Source organism: Schistocerca cancellata, chromosome 8 (genome assembly GCF_023864275.1).
Source record: "Schistocerca cancellata isolate TAMUIC-IGC-003103 chromosome 8, iqSchCanc2.1, whole genome shotgun sequence".
Taxonomy (NCBI): domain Eukaryota; kingdom Metazoa; phylum Arthropoda; class Insecta; order Orthoptera; family Acrididae; genus Schistocerca; species Schistocerca cancellata.
This window is the reverse complement of record NC_064633.1, coordinates 12,445,798-12,470,353: the sequence shown is the minus strand read 5'-3', so window position 1 is coordinate 12,470,353 and position 24,556 is coordinate 12,445,798. Positions and strand designations below refer to the sequence as shown.

At 42.9% G+C, this 24,556-nt stretch overlaps 1 protein-coding gene across 1 annotated transcript in view; it reads right to left on the bottom strand.

Annotated features, from left to right (window-relative positions):
- LOC126094967 (odorant receptor Or2-like) overlaps window positions 1-24,556 on the bottom strand; it is a 50,695-nt gene that overhangs the window by 5,066 nt on the left and 21,073 nt on the right. Inside the window, exon 4 of the mRNA XM_049909621.1 lies at window positions 2,334-2,489. Coding sequence (XP_049765578.1) covers window positions 2,334-2,489 — 156 coding nt within the window. The remainder of the gene's footprint in view (window positions 1-2,333; window positions 2,490-24,556) is intronic.

The window sequence follows — 24,556 nt, the reverse complement described above, 5'->3', positions numbered from 1 at the left end:
TCACCAGGCGGCGGTCGTGCCACCACCGACAGCGCGGGACTATTTCCTTCCAACCAGATCACGTGCTACAAATAATTCGGCATATACCCTGCCAACCAAGGTCTGTTTAGGCCGACGCACTATCCGCTGTACCCGCAGTGCGATAGTTTCGTCGGAGAGAGCGGATTGGCCCAGGTGCCAAAAATGGTTCAAATGGCTCTGAGCACTATAGGACTTAACATCTCAGGTCATCAGTCCCGTCGAACTACTTAAACCTAACTAACCTAAGGACATCACACACATCCATACCCGAGGCAGGAATCGAACCTGCGACCGTAGCGGTCGCGCGGTTCCAGACTGAAGCGCCTAGAACCGCTCGGCCACCATCGGCCGGCGCCCCAGGTGCCCAGTACATTAGTAGTTCTTACACCGAAGCACGCTCTCGACGTGCCATCAGCCGTACCAGAGCATCAACACTACACTCACTCCAGGACTTTAACTCTTGTACGTGAAGTGAAGCTTTCGACACTGCTTCTTTACGCGCTATTTTTTGGTTATACTGTCAGGTGATTGTGTATCAGCAACTTTAGTCAAGTGAACGGTGGCAGTGTTGTAATTTTCCAAACTTTTTTCTAAATTCGTGTGATGTTTCAATCTTGAGAGCGCACGAGTGAAGTACTTTTACAGTGTTTCCGTTATTAACACTAGGCGTTCTGTTTAGCTGGTACTTGACATAAAAGAACTAGAATCGCGAACCTTGGTTAACACAGTTATTTGAAGTGTATGGTGCCTGTTATGTCGGACAGGTCCGAAAGAACGGACACCACACACATATAATTACGTTTTTCAGAAGCCTAGAATCATTTCTGTGCAGATGCACACGTACGCTCGAACTCATGCAGGAATATGCCTTACCACGAGCATTGAGGTTAATGGGCAGGGGCCGGGTGGCCGAGCGGTTCTAGGCGCTGCAGTGTGGAGCCGTGCGACCGCTACGGTAGCAGGTTCGAATCTTATCTCGGGCATGGATGTGTGTGATGTCCTTAGGTTAGTTAGGTTTAAGTAGTTCTAAGTTCTAGGGGACTGATGATCTCAGAAATGAAGTCCAATAGTGCTCAGAGCCATTTGAACCAAAATGGAGAGGAAGCAATACTTTCGTAGTGTGTGGAGTAAGTTGAGAATGCGTCTTTGCTGGGGGCGGGGGGGGGGGGGGGGCGTGCTTGGGAAAAGTCCGAGCAACCACGCTAATTCCCTTTGTCTTCGGTGTCATAGGGTCTTTTTCTTCCTTTTTTAGCATTTTGTTCGCTATTGTTCGTTGTATTTGGACGTAGCGGACGTCACATGACACCCATGGAAGTTCGTTATTGATCCCTTCACTCACTTTTGTATTAGAGACAACAGCCAGCTCTCTGACCGAACACGTTGAGCTACCATGCGGCGTAAAAAAGAAAGGTCTGGCTAGTAAGCAGGAGATCCCGCGTTCGAACCCCGGGTAGGCCCGTCGCATGGCTTTAGAAAACACGTCGGTCCCAGCTTTGGAGGTGAGGGACTCGAGCGTCAAGTCGTGCTGCTGCCCGTCTATTCCGCCCAATTCCTCCGCCGCTTCCACTTCTAAGGGTTCCCGACGTATTTTTGCTAACGTTACATATCAAACGGAGCTCAGCTGGAAACCGCTCTCCCGCTTGACAACACAATCACGTACTCGTATTTCCACCGCGTCTGCCGGCCACTGTGACCGAGCGGTTCTAGGCGCTTCAGTCCGGAACCACGCGACCACTAGGTTCAAATTCAGCCTCGGGCATGGAAGTGTGTGATGTCCTTAGGTTAGTTACGTTTAAGTAGTTCTAAGCGTAGGGGACTGATGACCTCAGATGTTAAGTCCCATAGTGCTTAGAGCCGATTGAACCATCCACCGCGTCTGTGATGACAGAATCATAGAGACAGTTAGCGCAAAATAGCACCTCTTTCTGCTCAAACACGGAAATGTACCTCCTCAAATGGCTCCTAGCACTATGGGACTTAACGTCTAAGGTCATCAGTCCCCTAGAACTGAAAAGTATTTAAACGTAACCTAAGGACATCACACACATTCATGCCCGAGGAAGGATTAGAACTTGCGACCGTAGCGGTCGCGGGTTCCAGACTGAAGCGCCTACAACCGCTCTGCAACATCGCCCGCAGATGTATCTGCCTCTTTTATTGAAGATGACGAATGAGAAACTCGTTGAAACGTTGCAACAACGTGACGCCACGACCCGGCTGATAATCGCAGAGGGTTCCATCACAGAAATTCGACGAGAATTCCTGAATTCCTTGAAACATTATTTTTATGACAACAACGAAATGGTACTCACGCTCACAAACGTCTCTCGGGAAACGCGATAGAACTTGCCAGCCGTGACTCCGAGGGGCCTCTGGGCTCGCAGTAGAATAATTATGAGAGCCTTCTGCAGCTTCTGCGGCGCGCCCGGCCAGCCGCACGTGTACACAGAATTCACCAGCCGGGAATTCTGCAAACAGAAAGTCTGCTGATGAAAGCGCTCCGCCGCGGAATAGTGCAGACACTCCCACTGGCTCACAAACAAGTACGTCGGCAGCAGACCATAACAGTGCTCCCTGTAACTTCATGCTTACTGTTTCATAACAAGCGAATACACAGTGTGCCACACTACTGAGATAAAACGCCAGAAGGAATAGACAAAGCCTGTTGTCTCACCACGACTGATCTGCAGTATATTACTAAACGGCTGAAGCAGGCAGCAGTTGAAGGTTGCCTACTTGATAGCTTCCAGCGGCAACAGAAATCTGATTTTCAGTATTTGATACAACCACTGACTGAATTTAAAAAATTTGAAATCTTTTCATAATCTATACATTGAGATACACAATCGTACAGTAAGGGTTTAACACTATAAACCAAGTATTAAATTTAGGGACTATATGTATACATCTTGACACTGTGAAACGCGTAACGTGAGACTTGCCCAAAGTATACTCATTCAGTTTTTCTAAGGGAGGACACATAGCTGCTTCTCACTGAGATCCCTCACAAAATAACGAATGGAAGTAAGTTTGTTGTCTACAACATTTCTGCTTTTCACGTAATAGAACGTCAGCATCAAGCATTTATCGTTTCTTTACTACTGACTCTAGTCACAATAAATTATGAACAAAAAATCAAGTCTGATTCTACGTTCTAAATTTTGTCGATATACGACACATACTAAGATATGACGTCATGAGGTTAAAGAGCTTGAGAAGCCAGCTCTTCGTACAATGGATTGCAAATTAGCCACGCACTATTCATCCAGTGTCTGATAAAGAGTGGACTTAGTTACTTTCAACAAATTTCCAACGCTTTCTAAACTTTCGTTTACAGCCCAAAAAAGTAATGAAAAGATTTTACAAAAAAATGGTTCAAATGGCTCTGAGCACTATGGGACTCAACTTCTGAGGTCATTAGTCCCCTAGAACTTAGAACTAGTTAAACTTAACTAACCTAAGGACATCACAAACATCCATGCCCGAGGCAGGATTCGAACCTGCGACCGTAGCGGTCTTGCGGTTCCAGACAAAGATTTTACAACCTACTAAATGTAGGACGTTCACGCAGTCGATACCATAAATATATTACATGCTTATCATCAAATAAAATAGTTTTATTTTACTTCTTGAGTGCATTAATTTTTTAAATAACAGATTTGGTTCGATATTAACAGTTGTGTCATATGAATCAATCGGTTACGAGAGTAACACGTCCTACTATCAGCAAATTTACGGGATATGTCGCACAATGAAAAAATAATTTTTATTATGTGTCATACTATGTAAATTTGCTGTTAGTTGAACTTGTTACTATCGTAACCGATAGGTTCATATCTGTATATTTTCGATATGGTTCCAAAATATGAGTGCAGTTGACGAAATAAGTCGGCAGAGACTAATGTATAACGTTGCCATTGTATCTCGGTACCAGTTGTTTCAAACTAGCTGTAGACATCTGTAAAAGCCATGGTGAGCGGTTTATCCATCACGCTTACGATCTTTGCTCTCTGTCGATAAGTAGGATCTTTGGTGATTGGCACCATGGGCAGGCGGATAGTGTGTGGATACAAAGGCGCTCGTGCTCGGCTAGTTGTCTCTAGGGACAGTGCTGTGAGAGCGGTAGCAGGTGGTAGCGCCTAGGGCGTGCAAACAACGCGAGCGTCGTATTCTTGGGAAGAACGCTCGACTGCATTTCTTGGTTTGGTCTAGTGCACGACAATCCATTGTAGCGTGGAGTGCAGCTGATAGCTCGCAGTAAACAACAGGGCTCAGTCTCCCGTCACGGGGCGCGAATTCTTCGAGAGGGATCACTAGCCAGCAGCATAGTGGACGAATTTACCTGTATAGTTGTGAGCCTTGGCAGGATGAGAACGACACGACACTTTGGCTGTATATTCAGAATTGCATTCCTTCATAATGTGGTTACTTCTATATTAGACTACGTCTGTGTAAGCATCCGCCTTTACTAAATTTCTTTAAGAAGTTAACCATTTCGTTCTAGGTAGCCTATCAGTGCATCTCATCCTGGTTTGCAATCGGTCGTATTATAGTTTACTAAGAGGTTACTTAGAGCGTTGCACAATCTAACCAGTGTTTAGAATAAACATACATTCCGTTGCACTGCGCGAAAGGAACTGTTGCCTTTTACCAACTATGGCTGTGTAATTCCTACCCGAGTGATGGGTGACTGACGTAGCGATTATGTTACAGTACAATTAATCGGTACTTCATTGTTCCTCGCTTGTAAGTTTCCCGATACGTTAGAAACCTTTGTCAAGCAAAATACTTTAAAGTTCGGTAGCACATTTAGCTGTGGGAGTTGTGTCATGATTTGAAGAATGTCTTCAAGTTTTAAATGAGTTCGGCTGTTGACGCTTGGACTGATATTTTTATCGTACTTTTTTGTTCATTTTTTGTGCTTAAATGTATGTATTTCGTTACTGGTGGCTTATTAATTGTTTTGCGGAAGCCTTGAAACTAGAAGCAGTTATGTGGAGGCCGTGGCGTATGTTCTATTAAACGGAGGTGGTTCCTGGCAACTTTGTAGCAGCTGGGGCCTTTACTTTGTATAGCAGAGTTTGCATGGTCATAGGTTCAGGAAATTACAATTGTAAACGTTGTTGAACTTTGAAAGTTATTGTTGTAAGATTCATGCATCACATTGAATATTACAAGTTTCATTGGCTGAAGAAGGATTTAAACACTTTAAGGTTTTTAAACGGAGTTTCATGATTCGTTTTAATATGGAGTTGTTTCTAATTAAATTAATTTTGATCAAAATTACTTCCTATCGTCTACTCTATACATTTTGTACTGTAAAAGAAGGGATTAAAGCTGTTTCCACAACCAGGATTTATTGAATATTTTAATGCGGCTGTATAAAGTGTTATGGGTTTTATTAGAGTTCATCGGGTTACCACTGTGACACCTAGCTCTCTACCATCCAAGGAGTGAGCGTGATTTCTGAGTGTGCGAGTGTTCGGGTTCTGATGGAGTGTATATGTGGTGTCACCGCCAGACACCACACTTGCTAGGTGGTAGTCTTTAAATCGGCCACGGTCCGTTAGTATACGTCGGACCAGCGTGTCGCCACTATCAGTGATTGCAGACCAAGCGCCGCCACACGGCAGGTCTAGAGTGTCTTCCTAGCACTCGTCCCAGTTGTACAGCCGACTTTGCTAGCGATGGTTCACTGACAAATTACGCTCTCATTTGCCGAGACGATAGTTAGCATAGCCTTCATCTACGTCATTTGCTACGACCTTGCAAGGCGCCATTACCAGTTACTATTGATGCTGTAAAACATGTACCGTCAAGAGCGATGTTCACCAATTATGGATTAAAGTTAAGTATTCCAGCAGCTACGTACGTTTTTTGCTAGTATAATTGCCTTGTCCTGTTCCAGACCTCACGCCAGCCTGCGTGAGCTTAAACGCGTGCCTTTCGGCTTCCTCATAGTGGGTTGGCTGTCTTGCCAATCCACAACAGTATAGGTGGGGAGGACTGTATGTAACAAGAACTTCCGATTCATGACGCAACGCAACGCACTTCTGAGATTGACTTCAGCTTTCAACCACAGGAGCGTCAGGGAGCACAGTCATCGTCTATAGCGAACGCACGGATGGCGTTTCTGCGGCTCCTAGCAGGGGGCACTCGAGTAGGATCGCCACTTTCCTCCAACTACTAGCGTCTTCCCGCGCACGCTCTGGGGCTGATAAATTTCGACTCCGCCGCGCGATTATAATTAGCCGCGTCTTGCAGCAGTGTTAGCTGTAACTAGCACCACCACCTGAAGATGTCGAGCAGCTGCATCGATGAAACATTGTGCGATTTACACAATACGATCCTGCGCAAACCCGAGAAATGTATTTGCAACATATCTGTCGGGTAAGCCTGAAAAGTCACAGGATTGTATATATTTGTGGATACTGCTCTGTTTGTATTTTCGAGACTTTTAATAGATGGGGTCCTGGATCAGAGACGAGTATTGAGTAGAATTGCGGTATGAGTCAGCAATTCGAATCATGCCAATGTAGAGCAGCGTGGCTGATCTGGGCCGATTTTTACGCGGTATAGTGCATCACCTTCTCGTAATAACAGCTTTTATCTCCGCGTGTGATTGCTGGTTCTTCAGCGTGCTTGCGAATATAGAACTGTTAGAAGTTAGGATCACAAATCGTACTCAGATTTTTAGAATTCAGTCTGATTTTGTTAATAGAACTCAGGATATGTATAAGGTGAATATGGAGTCCTAACTGAATCCAGATATTGATGATTTGAGTGAGAAGAATATTCAGTTCTTCGTTGCGGAAGTAACTTTGCCGGCCGATGTGGCCGAGCGGTTCTAGGCGCTTCAGTCTGGAACCGCCCGACCGCTACAGTCGCAGGTTCGAATCCTGCCTCGGGCATGGATGTGTGTGATGTCCTTAGGTTAGTTACGTTTAAGTAGTTCTAAATTCTAGGGGACTGATGACCTCAGATGTTGAGTCTCATAGTGCTAAGAGCCATTTTTTTAAGTAACTTTAGACCAGGTATTGGTTTGCTTTTTGAAATAGTCGGTCAAGAGGTACCCTTGAAACACTTCGGGGTAGGTGATGGTGAAAGACGAAAAGAAGTTTGGAGAATTGCCAAGACATCTGTTTCCTGTTTGTCTAAGACTGCGTGACTGGCCACAGATACTAATGAACAAATACTGCAGGTGTTGTGGTTGTCTGTGTGGTTGGATGTTTAAGGTAGGGCATTGCATGTTGATCACCGTACAGTCACTCAACTTGTCTGTCCTTCAGCCAAAGGAAGGTTAACATTGGTAATTAGTGAGATTTTGACATATATGATTCTTTCGGTGAATTCTGCAAAAACTTGTTGCAGAGCTTTCGAGTAGATTGAGGAATGATTTGACTATCAGACATTGCTACTGAGTATAAGGTACGAATAAGACCCATGTGCACTACAAGAATAATGTTAGGAGAGTAGTTATGGCGGTGTGTCTAGATTGGACGGAGTGATTAGCCACATCTTGTAAGGAATGCGACCAGAAAATTGCTCTCACCTCAATTGTGTTACTAAAGAAGAGAGTTTAGAGGATCTCGATAAAATAGCATTCCTAATCGAGAATATTCGGTTTTGTGATGAGAAGCGTGTAGTTGGGCAAAATAAAGCCGAATCATTGAACATAGAAGTTCAACCTCAGGGGTGGGAAGGGCAATCGTGTCAGTCATCCAGTATGAGATTTCAGGTCCCCCAGACGGAGATGACGGCAGAGGACGACAGCTCAGACAAAATATTTCCATCGCCTATTGATAGGTTGGAATAAGGCTGCAGAAGTGTCATGAGTTTTCTTCCCATTTGTGTGTGCGGGTCGGAATAATAAACCAGTGTGCATGTTGGTGGATTCAGGTAGTAATGTTTGTTTGTTAGATATTAAATTGTATCAGCGGTTCTTCCCTGTTCATAAATTACTGCAGTTAAGAAAGGATCGTAAATCGGGCAGATCAGATGTTGACTGAGTCTGTGCTGTGTTGTCTCTTTCCGGTGCTGATTTTCCCAATATAAATGTACATACTGCAATAAGCTTCCCAGGTTGACTCGTCCCTTCTTCTGGTTCAGAAAAGTTTTTCTACACTGCATTCATTCGGGCCCAAGAGTTTGACTGAAACTGATCTGTGGCAGGTAGCACTTCCATGGGCTCCTCTGGCCAATACAAATGAGGCTGCGAAGTATTCAGGTGAGTTATCCTTGAAATCACGATGGGCAGATGGAAAGTATGCCCTATTATCTCGCACGCTGTTCCATTTAATAACAAACCACTCCCTTTCAATTCTAGCCCCTTTGCTGACATAAGCTTCCCCTTATCGAAACAACTAGGCACTACTACCATTTGTCAAAAGTAGAGTATAACCAATGCGATTCGACCTACTGAAAGTACTATTCCGGCCTTGCCGTCTCTTATAGTATTCTCGTACCTCCTTTTTCCCCATTGACTGTGATATCCCCCCGGCGGCATTTTTGAAACTTTGACTCCTCCATTTCTACATATATTCCCTTGTCTTCTGCAATTAATAATAGTCGCTGCGTTTTATTTTTACAAAAGTCTTCACTGTCACCCACTGGACAGGATATCCACGAACTATGTAGCACTCGTAACGTGCTTGTTTCCCTGCTACTGGCATAGAAACGAAAATGTAAAGTTTCGCACCATCAGTTCTCACTAATACTGTGGCTAAAAAGGTAATTCTTTTGCTCGGGTTCTAAAACCAAGCCCAGCTCCAGCGTAAATTTCTTCTGTACTTTCCTTAGACCCTCTAAATACCGCCGACAAGTTTACCCCTAGCTGACACTTTACAGCCTGCCGCATGGCCTCCTATAGTTCTGTTACTTTCCCTCGTGCTTCCCAACCACTATCATCTACGGATTGCAACCATTTTGTCATTACTACTTCCCTATCTACGAGTTCTACTTCCGTTTTTAGTTCGCCGATATTCTGATTAAGTGCCTTTTTAGAAGCTCTGGCACACCGCATTACCTCACGTCAGCTGTCATAGTAGCCGTGTGTTATTCAATACTTCTAAAAACAGCGACAATTACACTAGGCATTCATCATGTCACGTGGCCAATGATTTCATTGTCATACTAGGATTGTCAACAGGGGGACTGTTAGGTTGTGATTTCTTACAGATAACAGAGTGCGTTCTCGACCGAGATAAGACTTCCGTGCTTCGATTTCAGCCAGAAAGAATGTTCAGATTCTGAAGCATGGCCCGCCGAGATATGCATACAGGGATTTAGGGGTATAAGTGAAGGTATCTTTATTGGTGCTGAGGAAAGAGTACTAAACACCAAGAGCAAGCCATTACTGCTGACTTCACCCTGAGCAGCAGGTCAAGCGTTGAACTGTGGACTCATGGACGCAAAACGGGGAGTCAATACTGTCAGGCATAGAGCACTTAGTGGTGTGCAGAGAACACCATGTAGTAAACTATGTGACGTGTCTGCGGGAAGACTGTTAGAAGCAGAGAAAAACCACTTAAGTGGGTACGCGTTAAGGTACCAAAGGTCACAATATCTGCATCTACACCCATAACATTCTATACACGGTGAGTCACTAACTATTGCCACCTAGAATAACTCTGAAAGTATGATACTAGCTGAAAAGTTTGTGAGATAACTGTTGCATGGAAAAACAGAGGCCATATTATGATGTTGGCTTTTTGTTATTAGGTGGGGTCGCGTCAGAGATATGAAGGTCAACTTTGTTTGTTTTTAATAGGATGCTACAGTTTGAAACTTATTTTCTGACAGCGGCTATCGAGACGAATCCAATGATGTGTAACAGTAAGTTCTTTGAAGGCAAACGGGCAAAAAGATGACATGAACGTCCATTTACAGAAGGTGTTCGAAGTGATGACTATTGGTATCAATACAGTGCTGCAATCTTCTTACCATGGACTGAGTGGTATTCCTTATCACTGCGGCTCTTATCGAAGCACATGCTCTGACAATTCTCTCTCGTATATCGTGCAAACAGTAAATATTCGCCGATACAGCGTATCCATCTAACGTGCCATTGACATGTAAACACCACTGACGCTTTCGCAATACAACACTAATAGGAACGCTAAGACTAGTATGACTAGTATCCTTGAATCAAGCTAATGTGAATGATGTATCCCTTCTCATTTGCGGAGAATTCCAACAACATTCAGTGAGATCTAGAGACTTATACGCTAAAAGATATCCTCCACGTACTCACCCTACACGTAGTATATATAAATATGTGTATGATAAATTGAGAACAACTGGATCTTTAACGCGTCGGAAACATATCCGGCAAAGGAAAGCTACCAACGAGGAAACTGAAATTGGTACTCTTGCCACTGTGGTCAAATCGCAAGGGAATCTGACATGAGCCAGAGTAGTGTTGTCTCCACCAAGAATTGACTAGTATTGATTGTATGCGTCACATGCAATTCTGCCGATGGGATCAACTTCAGATTCAAAAGGATGACACATTTATTAATTTCATTTTATTTAGTGACGAGGCTACTATCACGAACCATGGAAATGTCAGTCTGCATAACGTGCATTCTTCGGCAAGTGAAAATCCGTATACGCTGCGGCAAAGTTGCACTCCAAAAACCGTGATCGGTGAATGTAGGGTGTGGGATTCTGGAGGACAGAATTATAGGCACCTATTTCATAGAAGAAATTCTTAATGGTAGGAACCACGCCACATTCCTACAAGAAACATTAGGACTGTTATTGGAAGAAATACCTTTAGTAACAACGACAGAATGTGGTATCAAGACGATGGGTGTCCGGCACATTTTTCGATGATGGCTAGAAATGAGTTATAAAAATGTTCAAATGTGTGTGAAATCTAATGGTACTTAACTGCTAAGGTCATCAGTCCCTAAGCATACACACTACTTAACCTAAATTATCCTAAGGGCAAACACATATACCCATGCCCGAGGGAGGACTCGAACCTCCGCCGGTACCAGCCGCGCAGTCCATGACTGCAGCGCCCGAGACCGCTCGGCTAATCCGGCGCGGCAGAAATGAGTTGCAGAGACAATTCCCAAATCGCTGCATTGGCCGCAGAGAGTTGTGTCGTGGCCGGCTCGTTCGCCAGACTTGACGCCTCTGGAATTTTTCTTGTGGGGATTCGTAAAAGACATTGGTTACAAAGACGTTCCAACTGTACCGCAAGACATGCGAGAGAGAGTGGTCAGAGCATGTGCTTCGATAAGTGCCGATGTGATAAGCAATACCACTCAATCCATGATAAGAAGATTGCAGCACTGCATTCATACCAATGGTCGTCACTTGGAACACCCTCTGTAAATGGGCGTTCATGCCAACTTTGTGGTCTTCGTTGACCTTCAAAGAGCTTACTGCTACACCTCATTGGATTTGTCTCGATAGCCGCTGTCAGAAAATAAGTACCAAATTATAGCATCCCATTAAAAAAAATTGACCTTCATATCTCTGAAGCAACCTTATCTAGCAACAAAAAACTAACGTCAAAATATGGCCCCCGTTGTTCCACGCAACTTTTGTCCCACAAATGTTTCAGCTCCTATCATATTTTCGGAGTTATTCTTGGTGAATAGTTAGTGACTCACTCTGTATAACGTTAAGGCCAAAAAATCACAATTTAATGGAGGTCATTTAGAAAAGGAGCAAGCGTATTAGCTGCTAAAGTTATTGACTGAATTCCCGGAAGTTCCAACAGCTAAGCCTGAGGTACTGAATAAAAGAAGTATGAAACTCAGTTATCCTATCAGGTTTCTCTACTGGTATCACGCTGCACATTATCTACCCATGAGAAGCGGAACTGAAAAGTAATTGATCAGAAACTGGCCAAAAGGGTTTCGAGGCCGTGAATGTCCCACATGATTTCCCAGTTTTATTCATTCTAAACTTTATTGGAAGGGGTATCGACCTATTGTTGATTATCACCTGTTAAACCTAAAAGTTGTCATGGGTCAGTTCCCCTACAAGACCTGCATAGCAGTTCTTACCTTCTTTGATTTAAACCACGGCTACCATCATGTACCTTTGGGTGAGTACTCTGAAACACTGACAGCATTTAACACCGGCTCGAACTTGTCTGCACAAAATAGGTCTCCATTCAGTCTGGCAACTGGTGCCGCAGTGTTATCCAGACCGTTGGATTCCGTATCGGGTGACTCAGAAGTCATTGTCGCTAGCAGCCCTAACAGTGAAGACGGTTAAAATAGTTTTAGCCTGCAGACAGATATTTTTCTTGGCACATTGTTTCCCCTATTGGAATGGGAATAGACCCCAAACATATCAAGTGATTCACCAGTCCTTACGTCAAGTTCTTAAAAAGGGAAAAGCACTTTTTCCGAAAGTACGTGTACAGTTTTGCGCACTTGGCTGAATCTTTAAACCAATTAGGACATAAGCGAGAACCGCCTAAGTGTACGGACATGCAATAGGCCGCATTCGACGGGTTAAAAGACGCTTTAACTAAAGTGACAGTCTTGGTCGTTCCTGAAACTGAACGGGAATTTGTATTAGAAGTAGCCACTTCCAGTTCAGTGTCGGCGCCATATTATTGTAGGAAATTGAGAGAGAAAGGAGGACTGTAGCTTATGCCCGAGGTCCTTCTCAATACCTGGAAAGAAATACTCCATGTATGAGTTGAAGGCTCTTGTCATATTGTTTGACTGGATAAAGATCCTTTTCGATTTGGAGCATATAGTGTTCGAATTTGGAACTGGTAAGCAGGCACTTACATGATTGCTGGTATGTCGTGGAAAAACCAGAGGGTAGCCCAATGGGCCACTTGAATTTCGGTCTTCAGATTCCAGGTAAAACACATCAAGGTCACCTATAACCGAATTGCCTATTTGCTTCGTCGAATGTTGCAAGAGAAACTCGGAAGTTCGAATACCACAAAGGATTGATGTCGATGACCTTGGGGAAGTTGCTTAGCAAGGCAACAGAAGAGTGATTGTAGGTTAGTTCAAATTAAACAACAGATTAAGGAAGGAGCCAAAGTAACAGGATATTCTCTCCGGAATGGACTCTTGCGCTGCAGCACATGCCAGGACAAGATTCGTTTACCTGTAGAGTTAATTTCGCCAGTGTTTAAACATATTCATAATTCAACTCGTGGTGGCCACTTAGGAACATACACTGAAGAGCCAAAGAAACTGTTACACCTGCATAACTTGGTGTAGGGCCCCCGAGAGCACGCGGAAGTGCTGCAACACGACGTGGCATGGCCTCGACTAATGTCTGACGTAGTGCTGAAGGGCACCGACATCACGAATCCTGCAGATCTGTCCATACATCCGTAAGACTATGCGAGGGCGGAGATCTCTTTTGAACAGCACGTCGCATCCCAGATACGCTTAATAATGTTCATGCCTGGGGAGTTTGATGCCAACGGAAGTGTTTAAAGTAGAATAGTGTCCCTGCAGCCACTCTGTAGCAATTCTGGACGTGTGGGGTTTCGCATTGTCCTTCTGGAATTGCCCAAGTCCATCGGAATGCACAGTGGATATGAATGGATGCAGGTGATCAGGTAGGATGCTTACATGCAATAAATTGTTGTTAGGATCCAAATCTCCATTTGGAAATGTTTTAAAATTTAAAAACTGGTTCCGAAATCTATCTGTTTTCGTTGTACAATCAGTCTGAAACTTCCGGTGTCTCCAGATCTTTTCTACATATGCAATCGTATTTCATGATTCTTAAACTAAGTGTTAGCAATGATTAAATTATGCTCTGTGCAGAATTCTACCAGGTGCCTTCCTCTTTCATTTTTATCTCCCAGACCATGTTCACCTACTATTTTTCCTACCCTTCCTTTCCCTACTGTCTAGTTCAAGTCACTACTCATAATAAAGTTTTCGTCTCCCTTAACTGTCTGAATAATTTACTTTGTCTTATTACACATTTCTTTAATCTCTTCATCACCTTCAAAATAAGATGGCATATAAAATTGTACTGTAGTGGTGGTTACGGGCTTAGTATCCAACTTGGCTTTGAAAATGCGTTCGCTTTGCTGTTCATAGTATCTTACCCACATTTCTATTTTGTTATTCCTTATTGAACCTACTCCTGTATTAGTCCTATTGTATTTTGTATTTAAAACTGTGTATTCACCTGATTAAAAGTCCTGCCACATAACTTCATTAATTCCCACTACATCAAACTTAAATCCATCCGTTTCCTTTTTTTTTAAATTTTCTAATCTACCCGCCTGAATAAGCGACCTAACGTTCCACGCTCCTACCTGTAGAACTCCAGTTTTGTTTCTCTTGATGACGACATCATCCTAAGTGGTTCCCTCCTGATGATCCGAATGAGAGACTATTTTACCTCCATAATATTTTATCCAATAGGATGTCATCATTATTTAACCAGAAAGTAGAGCTGCATGCACTAAGGAAAAATTCGGCTGTAGTTTCCCGTGCTTTCAGCTGTTTATAATACCAGCACAGCAAAGCATGTTTGGTTGATGTTACAAGACCAAATCAATCAGTCTTTGTTTCACTGCAACTAATCAAAAGGCTCTGGCCCCTCTTCAGGAACCAGACGTCTGTCTGGCCTCTCAACAGTTTATGGTTGCACCTACGATAAATCGATCTGTATCGCCGAAGCACGCAAGCCACACCACAAAGGTTCATGGTTTATGAGGAATAGATTTGCAGTTACTTTAACTGAACGTTTCATTCCGTGACTTCCACAACAGGTTACATACCGTGACTTCCGCAGCACAATATGCGTCACTTCAACCTATGTCAACTTTCCAACGGATGATACGTTACAGGCGCTACTTCTGGTTGCATCTTACAATATAACGGAGAACTTCAATTTGTCACTTGAAATCTGATATAGCTAATTTTATGGGTATAGAGTTCTTTCTCCATGTATACTAGTGCTGTTACACCAATCCAATTCTCCAGAACGCCAACATTCAGAACATCGACCAGAGAATCTTCCAGCAGTACCTGAAAGGACCCTGAGAAAAGAAACTCCAACAACAAATTTTTAAAAACTTCAGGTTATTTCTTAGCCTGGAAATAAAAAAATCGAAACATAATTGCCTTCGAAATCAATGCATGTAATTTTATGCAACAAATAGTTTTAAGATAAAACTGTTGACTTCTGGACTTTTGTCACATTTAATTCAGATGTTGAAGTGATCCTGCCGGTATGGCAAGTAGATTAAGCGAAACACGTGACTTTGAAACAGTAAATACGAAAAGACGCTCTGAAAATGGATGTGTGGATTTTTACTTTACTGCTACATTTCGTCAATGAGTAAGTCATTGCTAGAATTGTAGATCTCGTCACATTTGATACGGAACACTTGGAGTGATGAGGGAGATATGTTGTGGCAATGTGAGACAACAATGCATCTACTTGTTCATCAAGCAGAATTCATAGGTCACACTTGCTGCCCTAATGTTGCTCTCCGGCCAGCACTATTGAAACACCCAAATGACGATAATCGATTCCCCAGTTCACTATAGCAACCCAGAGTTGGCTTTCCAATGGTGCTCGTTTACAGTGCTTCCACTTCTACAGAAGACTGGAAAATGCCTTTCCAATTAACATTAGAATGTAAGCTGAAACATTAACCGAGAAGTTACGGAGGTTGCATTAAAATCAAGTTACCATAAAATAAAGTGATGCTACACCGTAAAATAAGTGCTGTGGTTCCGTCCAATCAATGCGGAAGCCATGTTCTCAATTAATATACATGAAGAGGGTCAAGTACATAAAAGTTAAACTCTTACTATGCTATTGACTATCCATTCACATTCTGTCGACATACATAACTGAAACATTTTTCAATAAATGTTTAAAATCGCATATATATTTTATATACGTATTTCAGTTGGTATATGTAAAACTGCATTAAAAAGTCTACATTAACCTATGTTCTGACACAGATGAGGTGCATCTGTCACAAGCAGGTACATTACGTAAAATGATATCACAGTCCACTCATAAGACAACACATTTTAAATTCAAATTTTAAACATGTTTTACAATTTACGTATTTAAAGAGAAGTACGTTACACAGAAATATTACTGATAAAAGGAAATATTGAACACTTTCAGGGAGTTCTATGATGTATATGATTTGCTTTTGATTATCAGGGGTCATAGAGATCCTGGCGTACAACTCTGTTTCGATCTCGTGTAGATAGCATGCACAGGCACCAGGCGAACTCGACCGGTCATGCACACATGGCGTTTACATGCAGCAGTAGATGACAGGTGGGATAGTACGTTTTATAAAATGTCGTCAAAAATATTAAAAATAAGCTACTTGTGCGAACCACCGTGTTCATTTAACACTATATGCGAGTCTTTTCCTTTAGGAAACGGAAGTGTATAGTTTATTGATGGCATCATGTGCCCAGTTTACGTACTGTGAACAGGATTTTTAAATTTTCGTTCCTGCTAGTAATACTTTGTTTCAAATTGCTGATGCCGTACAGCAACCACCCACAAATTTGTTTTAGGTTACATTATTTAAAAAGTTTCGTAAGCAGGTTCGAATTTTTCACACTTCATCATCAGACGGTTTTTTTAATGCTTTCTTCAAAATAAATTATACGTTGATCTCACGTGAGTTGGATAAACAACCATTCAAAATTATTAACGTGTAACCAAATGAAATGCGCTATCAAGGACGTTTTTATATTCACAGTCACACACGTTGCACTGGATTGTAAACCACTTTCGTTCAGACACGAAACAAATTTTCAGTGTGCATCACATATTCTAATTCACAATATACGAAAACAAATACACACTGCGCAAGGTAAATGAGTGTTCAAATGTGTGTATATTCCTAAGGGACCCAACTGCTGAGGTCATCGGTCCCTAGACTTACACATACTTAAACTAACTTAAACTAACTTATGCTAAGGACAATACACACAACCATGCCCGAGAAAGGACTCTGACCTCCGGAGGGAGAGGCCACGTAGTCCGTGACACGGCGCCTTAAACCACGCGGCCACTCCGCGATGCTGTACATGAGTATCAAAGATGCTGCAGAACAATGATACAAGGATATGGCAAAAAATACCACGACTTTGTATCACTGCATTAGAACATCTTTGACACTCACGTACCTAGTAAATTTACATTTCATGTGAGTTGCATCCCAACACAAATATCTCGCGCACGTGTTTGATTACACGTTTATAATTGTGAATTAATGCTCATCCTGGAGCAACTCGTAGGAAACCGATGTATAATTTGTTCTGATGAAAGCATGAAAAAACTGTCTGATGATGAATTGAATGAAAATCGAAACCGGTTACAGTACTTGTTAAATGAAATAACCTAAAGTGAATTTTTGGCTGTTTGCTGTAACCTATGAACAGTCTATTTCATACAACAGCCACGGTGCACAGCCCTGTCTTTCTCTGACGAAACTGCATCATACTATGTTTTCCTTGACTAAGGTAAAGCTTCAATACCGATTTGTTGCTGTTGTCCGTATGTTGCTTGCTTATCGACGCGAGCCTATGCCCATGTAAAGGACGCTTGCTGCAATACGCCGGCACCGCATTACGCCATAGAACCCGCTAGGTAGTGCCGCCCACTTGCCAATCAGTGCCCAGCCAGTTACAGTAAGCATGAACACTTCACAGCGTGGCGTCCGTGGTATTTATCACAGCGACACTACGAAACACCTGCTTTGGCTGATACAAGTATTTTGCTGTCCGGCAGGGCAGGTTATCGAATTGGCGAGTCACCCAGCTGGCATCTGTCACAGTGAGACTGATTCAACCGTGGGAATGCTACCACCCCATAGTCGTTCCGACACGTCTCCCCACCATGCGGATCCAACTATGATAGGCTGAAGCCCTCCCAGCAAGCGAGCCACTGATCGTCCGTCAATGACAGAGTTTGACTATTAGATATAAGAATGTCGTTCACTTCTGGTACATCTACACTCCAGTCACCCGCCACTGTAGGTACTGGCTGCCAGCGTCTCCCACACCTGGCCTAGCCGTACGAGCGTGGCACGTCAGTTTTTGCAGTAGCGTGGCCACCGGCGGGGTATGTCTGCCATCCAAGATCGCACAACGTCTGGGTTGTGTTAGGCATCGCAGCTACAGGCGTTTTCAGGACGAAACCTCTCTGTCGATGTCTGTGGCTCAATGCCTGCCATCCAAAGCACACAAAATGTGGGCTTGAGCTACTGATATGAACTCATCGTAAGAAATTAAGGGATTCTACTCTAATTGAGAAGCTTTTGACTTAACCTTGCCCACCATCATTCACCACAGCACAATCACACCCTCTACACTAAAAACGAAAGCCTGATCTACCAGTCTTCCATACGTATTTTGTCTTTCAGTCTTCACATACGCTTTTACACACCTTAGTTTCTGAGAACTTTTCTCTTTGTGTTATAACATTATGTTGTGCTTTTAATGTCTGACTACAAGTCATTTCGAAGGTCATTCTTATATTATTTTTCTGTGTATGGTGTTCCATTTTACATGACACAGAACGGATGTATGTCATTGAAAATAATCTGTATTTATTTACATTTATTTTATATTGTTCAAAAGTACTGGTGAATCCACTTCTGATTTCACTGTGCATGTTATTACAACCGGTGTGTCTTAACTATTAGCAAGTGCTATCTGCTGATTTAGGCACCATTCGAAGCGAGTAATCAAATTTTCGGTATAATCATGTAGAGAAAGGCACAACTATGTGAAGACAGATGATGTGAAAGTGGATTTATAATGTCTGTGCATGTTGTTTTTCGATCATAGGTAAAATTTACTGGTAACTCTACAAATAGCCCTGCATAATCTATCTTCCATTCCACATTGAGATCTATTGTAAATTGTACTTAAATGTGCACTCCACTTAACGTGTATCTTATTTCTCATACATGTGACGTGTCGCCTTTCCGTAGCGTATTGGAGTCACTGGTGCACCTCTTGCTATCTGGATCTCTATTTTCCCTGAAGAATTTTTTTTTTTCGAGATGTTTCACATAAATTTCAGACTTCTCTTCGCTGAGGGGTTCTCCATGCGAGACCATCATTTTAATAACATTTACTACTAAACATAAAATAATTATATGACAATATGAACTGCAACATTTCATCAGTTCTATGATTTCAATGAATGGCGTAATCTAATGAGTCAGTGGATTTTACTGTATAACAGCTATGATTAGGTCTTTTAGAATGTTTATATATAGCCTTAGAGTATCCAGGGATGTCAAGATGGCATCTTATGGTATACTCACAACATTAATGTCATGAGCAAAGCTTGACCTATTTTTTATATCCCATGATTTTGCGAAAGCGAAATGATCCTTCCAGTTCTTATTCAACCCTCAATTAACAAATGTGTAGGGCTACATTTACTGTTTACAGTGGGTCAATATCTTTCTCCGCTTTGTGTACCTTGTGTTTTTGTGAAAAGAGAAAGTTCAGGTAATCTATGTTCTTGTTAGAAGATTATGAAAATTCTTAATTGGATCCTCCTTTTCTGTTATTGAATGTAAAAAATTCTCTTTAGCGTATATATTTGCTACCTTAGTTTTGAATGGCTGTATTAGCTCTATCTGCTTTTTTAACAATATCTTCGTGGTCCTATTTCTTATTACGTTACTGATCCCTTCATCCTCATGACGTTTGTGAACCCAAGATTTTTGCATTTTTCATAATATTTGCTTACTTTTTAGAGATCTTAAAATCTTTTCATGTGTCTTGCTATTAACATCATTTTCTACCTTCGATTCTCCTGTCGTTCTTTCATCAGTAAATTCTGATGACTTTTTAAATTATATTTTAGTCCGTTCTTCAGAAGATTTTATACATTACGTAATTGAAGGTATATCAAATTCGCAATACCTTCAGGGAACGTTTGGACAATTTCTATAGCAGAATCTCGTTTGTATTTCATTCCTTTGGCGACATTTCAAAATTTGTCTCGTATTTTGAAGCGATTACATTTCGTTTCCGTTCTATAGCGCCTTCAACGAATTTCCATGCCTTACTAATTTGCACAGTTTCAAGCTTATAGCTCCAAATTTTGGGAATAAGTACTTTCTTTTTACACGCCTCATGTATACCTAACATTAACCAATTTATTTCAGTTTCTTTTTTTTCTTAATATGAACAGACTTGGAAGAATTCATAATTTCAATTTGTTCACATTTTAGGATAATCATTATATGAAGACATACCACTACAAATTTGACTTTTTTCAGTGTACTTGAATAATTTTCGTTTCAAATTAGTGAATATTCTTATGTCCGTGAATTAACCACATAATGAGTTATTGTTTTCATTATGTCCACATCATTAAGAGGTAAAAAGTTACTCATAATCACCCACGTTCCAGAGTAGATACCTTCACTCACACTGCTAGATGCTTTCTTCTTGAGAATATAAGTTACTTCTTACTTCTGGAAGAATTGTGGTAATGGACAATTTTTTTTTTGGCTTAAGAGGGCTCTGGATGTAGTTTGTATGGGGAGATGGGAGTAGAATTAATGTCTGCAGAATAACTGGCTCAGTTAACTATTTTACTAGGGTACATGCGAACTCACTTAGTAGGGCAACCAAGATCTTAGATCAGTGCTAGGCAAGCTGTCGTTTCCTGCTACTCCTCCATGTATTTTCTCATTTTAGTCGAGGCGTCACTCATTGCTTGTTGTGAATCATACTCCCATTTAGCCTTTTTCTTACACTGACTTGAATCTTACTTAACCTGCGTACAGTTGGTTGCATTGAAAACATCAGCATGCACATCATCTTCCCTTAACTGTTCTACTACCACATTTTCGCAGCCTATTGAATGATGCTGACTTCTGAAGTTTTCACCTTCTTTTCGTTGGTGTGTATCAGCACCATTTCATTTCCATAGCATTACCACTTATGGCAACCTTTCATTACTACTGAATTCCACTGTCGATATTTTCGTGTCTCTAGATCGCTTCCAGCAATTGATTGAATGGAAATGGGGATACTGCATCATCCTTCCGAAGCCTGCACTTCATTTACAATATCCCAACCACTTCTCAGAAGCACACCATTGACACTGCCAACATTTTAACGGACATACCTATTGGATTGCTTTACTTTTAGGCTACATTAAGCCAGCCTCTACATTTTATATGTTCAGCAGCGAAAACTGTCATATGGTCCTTTTTATGTAAAGGAACATTGTGTAAATACTCATATTATGCTCTTTATCTTTAATCAGTAACTGTATCAAAAATATGTGTTGTCAGCAATAGACTGTCTTTCAAAATGTTTACCTCTTAGTCTTGCAAGAAATTTTTAACATCTTTTACAATTCTGCTCAACAAAATCGTTGATAATATTCTGTAGCATAAAAAAAACAAAGGACGCTATTTGTGTCTGTACTGCGTGTCGTGCTGAGACAATTAGTGTTTCCAGGAAACCAGGCTCACTTAATGGTAAGGTATATCCGAATCCACTTGTTGCTATGGTATATGCGAACCCACTAGATTTGGTACGCGAGACCTTAGAGTAGTTCAGCCACAACATAAGACTCGGGTAGCGAAACCAAGCGGCACCGTAGTCTCCACCTAGGAAGGCGGCGCGCTGACAGAAATCTGCCCGTTCCACCGTCAAATGTACGAGTGTGTTACCAAAAACAACAGCACATCAGACACGAGCGACCGACTAAGTTACTACAGTGCGCCACAAAAAATAAGAATCACTTTTTCTAAATCCCGTAATTTTCTATCGTTAGAATGCGTAAGTTTGAAATTTGGCTCAAATGTGCCTACAAACATTTTCTGCCACGGTGCGAAAGGGTGTCACCCTGTGACGTCACCCGCGAGGTCGACGACGCTTCAAACAGAAAGGTGTCGCCACGTGCGAAAGAAAGGCCACAGCTCAGCTTTGGCATCAAATTTCACCTCAGTTCTGCCAAAGTCGTTGTGGACGCTTTACGGAAAGGTCGTCACACCCTCTCCTACACACCTGGAAATGGAAAAAAGAACACATTGACACCGGTGTGTCAGACCCACCATACTTGCTCCGGACACTGCGAGAGGGCTGTACAAGCAATGATCACACGCACGGCACAGCGGACACACCAGGAACCGCGGTGTTGGCCGTCGAATGGCGTTAGCTGCGCAGCATTTGTGCACCGCCGCCGTCAGTATCAGCCAGTTTGCCGTGGCATACGGAGCTCCATCGCAGTCTTTAACACTGGTAGCATGCCGCGACAGCGTGGACGTGAACCGTATGTGCAGTTAACGGACTTTGAGCGAGGGCGTATAGTGGGCATGCGGGAGGCCGGGTGGACGTACCGCCGAATTGCTCAACACGTGGGGCGTGAGGTCTCCACAGTACATCGATGTTGTCGCCAGTGGTCGGCGGAAGGTGCACGTGCCCGTCGACCTGGGACCGGACCGCAGCGACGCACGGATGCACGCCAAGACCGTAGGATCCTACGCAGTGCCGTAGGGGACCGCACCGCCACTTCCCAGCAAATTAGGGACACTGTTGCTCCTGGGGTATCGGCGAGGACCATTCGAAACCGTCTCCATGAAGCTGGGCTACGGTCCCGCACACCGTTAGGCCGTCTTCCGCTCACGCCCCAACATCGTGCAGCCCGCCTCCAGTGGTGTCGCGACAGGCGTGAATGGAGGGACGAATGGAGACGTGTCGTCTTCAGCGATGAGAGTCGCTTCTGCCTTGGTGCCAATGATGGTCGTATGCGTGTTTGGCGCCGTGCAGGTGAGCTCCACAATCAGGACTGCATACAACCGAGGCACACAGGACCAACACCCGGTATCATGGTGTGGGGAGCGATCTCCTACACTGGCCGTACACCACTGGTGATCGTCGAGGGGACACTGAATAGTGCACGGTACATCCAAACCGTCATCGAACCCATCGTTCTACCATTCCTAGACCGGCAAGGGAACTTGCTGTTCCAACAGGACAATGCACGTCCGCATGTATCCCGTGCCACCCAACGTGCTCTAGAAGGTGTAAGTCAACTACCCTGGCCAGCAAGATCTCCGGATCTGTCCCCCATGGAGCATGTTTGGGACTGGATGAAGCGTCGTCTCACGCGGTCTGCACGTCCAGCACGAACGCTGGTCCAACTGAGGCGCCAGGTGGAAATGGCATGGCAAGCCGTTCCACAGGACTACATCCAGCATCACTACGATCGTCTCCATGGGAGAATAGCAGCCTGCATTGCTGCGAAAGGTGGATATACACTGTACTAGTGCCGACATTGTGCATGCTCTGTTGCCTGTGTCTGTGTGCCTGTGGTTCTGTCAGTGTGATCATGTGATGTATCTGACCCCAGGTATGTGTCAATAAAGTTTCCCCTTCCTGGGACAATGAATTCACGGTGTTCTTATTTCAATTTCCAGGAGTGTATATACATTTTCACCCCTTCTTTTGACGCTTTTGCGATGGAGTTCAAAACTGCGACTCCCAGCTTTGATATCACGCTGTTATCTTAAGGTGGCCGATAAAACATTTCACACACACTGAGTATCGACGCTGATACGTCTCAGTGGGTGACATGAAGGCCGTCAGTTAAACCATCCTTTCCTTTGGGGCTTTGATCTTTTTTGTATTCATCCGAGTTATCATCATCATCATCATCATCATCATCATCATAATCATCATTTAAGACTGATTATGCCTTTCAGCGTTCAGTCTGGAGCATAGCCCCCCTTATACAGTTCCTCCATGATCCCCTATTCAGTGCTAACATTGGTGCCTCTTCTGATGTTAAACCTATTACTTCAAAACCATTCTTAACCGAATCCAGGTACCTTCTCCTCGGTCTGCCCCGACTCCTCCTACCCTCTACTGCTGAATCCATGAGTCTCTTAAGTAACCTTGCTTCTCCCATGTGTGTAACATGACCCCACCATCTAAGCCTGTTTGCCCTGACTGCTACATCTATAGAGTTCTTTCCCAGTTTTTCTTTGATTTCCTCATTGTGGACACCCTCCTGCCATTGTTCCCATCTACTAGTACCTGCAATCATCCTAGCTACTTTCATATCTGTAACCTCAACCTTGTTGATAAGGTAACCTGAATCCACCCAGCTTTCACTCCCATACAACAAAGTTGGTCGAAAGATTGAACGGTGCACAGATAACTTAGAGTTGGTACTGACTTCCTTCTTGCAGAAGAGAGTAGATCGTAGTTGAGCGCATTAGCTTTGCTACACCTCGCTTCCAGTTCTTTCACTATGTTGCCATCCTGTGAGAATATGCATCCTAAGTACTTGAAACCGTACACCTGTTCTAACTTTGTTCTTCCTATTTGGCACTCAATCCGTTTATATTTCTTTCCCACTGACATTACTTTCGTTTTGGAGAAGCTAATCTTCATACCATAGTCCTTACATTTCTGATCTAGCTCTGAAATATTACTTTGCAAACTTTCAATCGAATCTGCCATCAGAAGTAAGTCATCCGCATATGCAAGACTGCTTATTTTGTGTTCACATATCTTAATCTCACCCAGCCAGT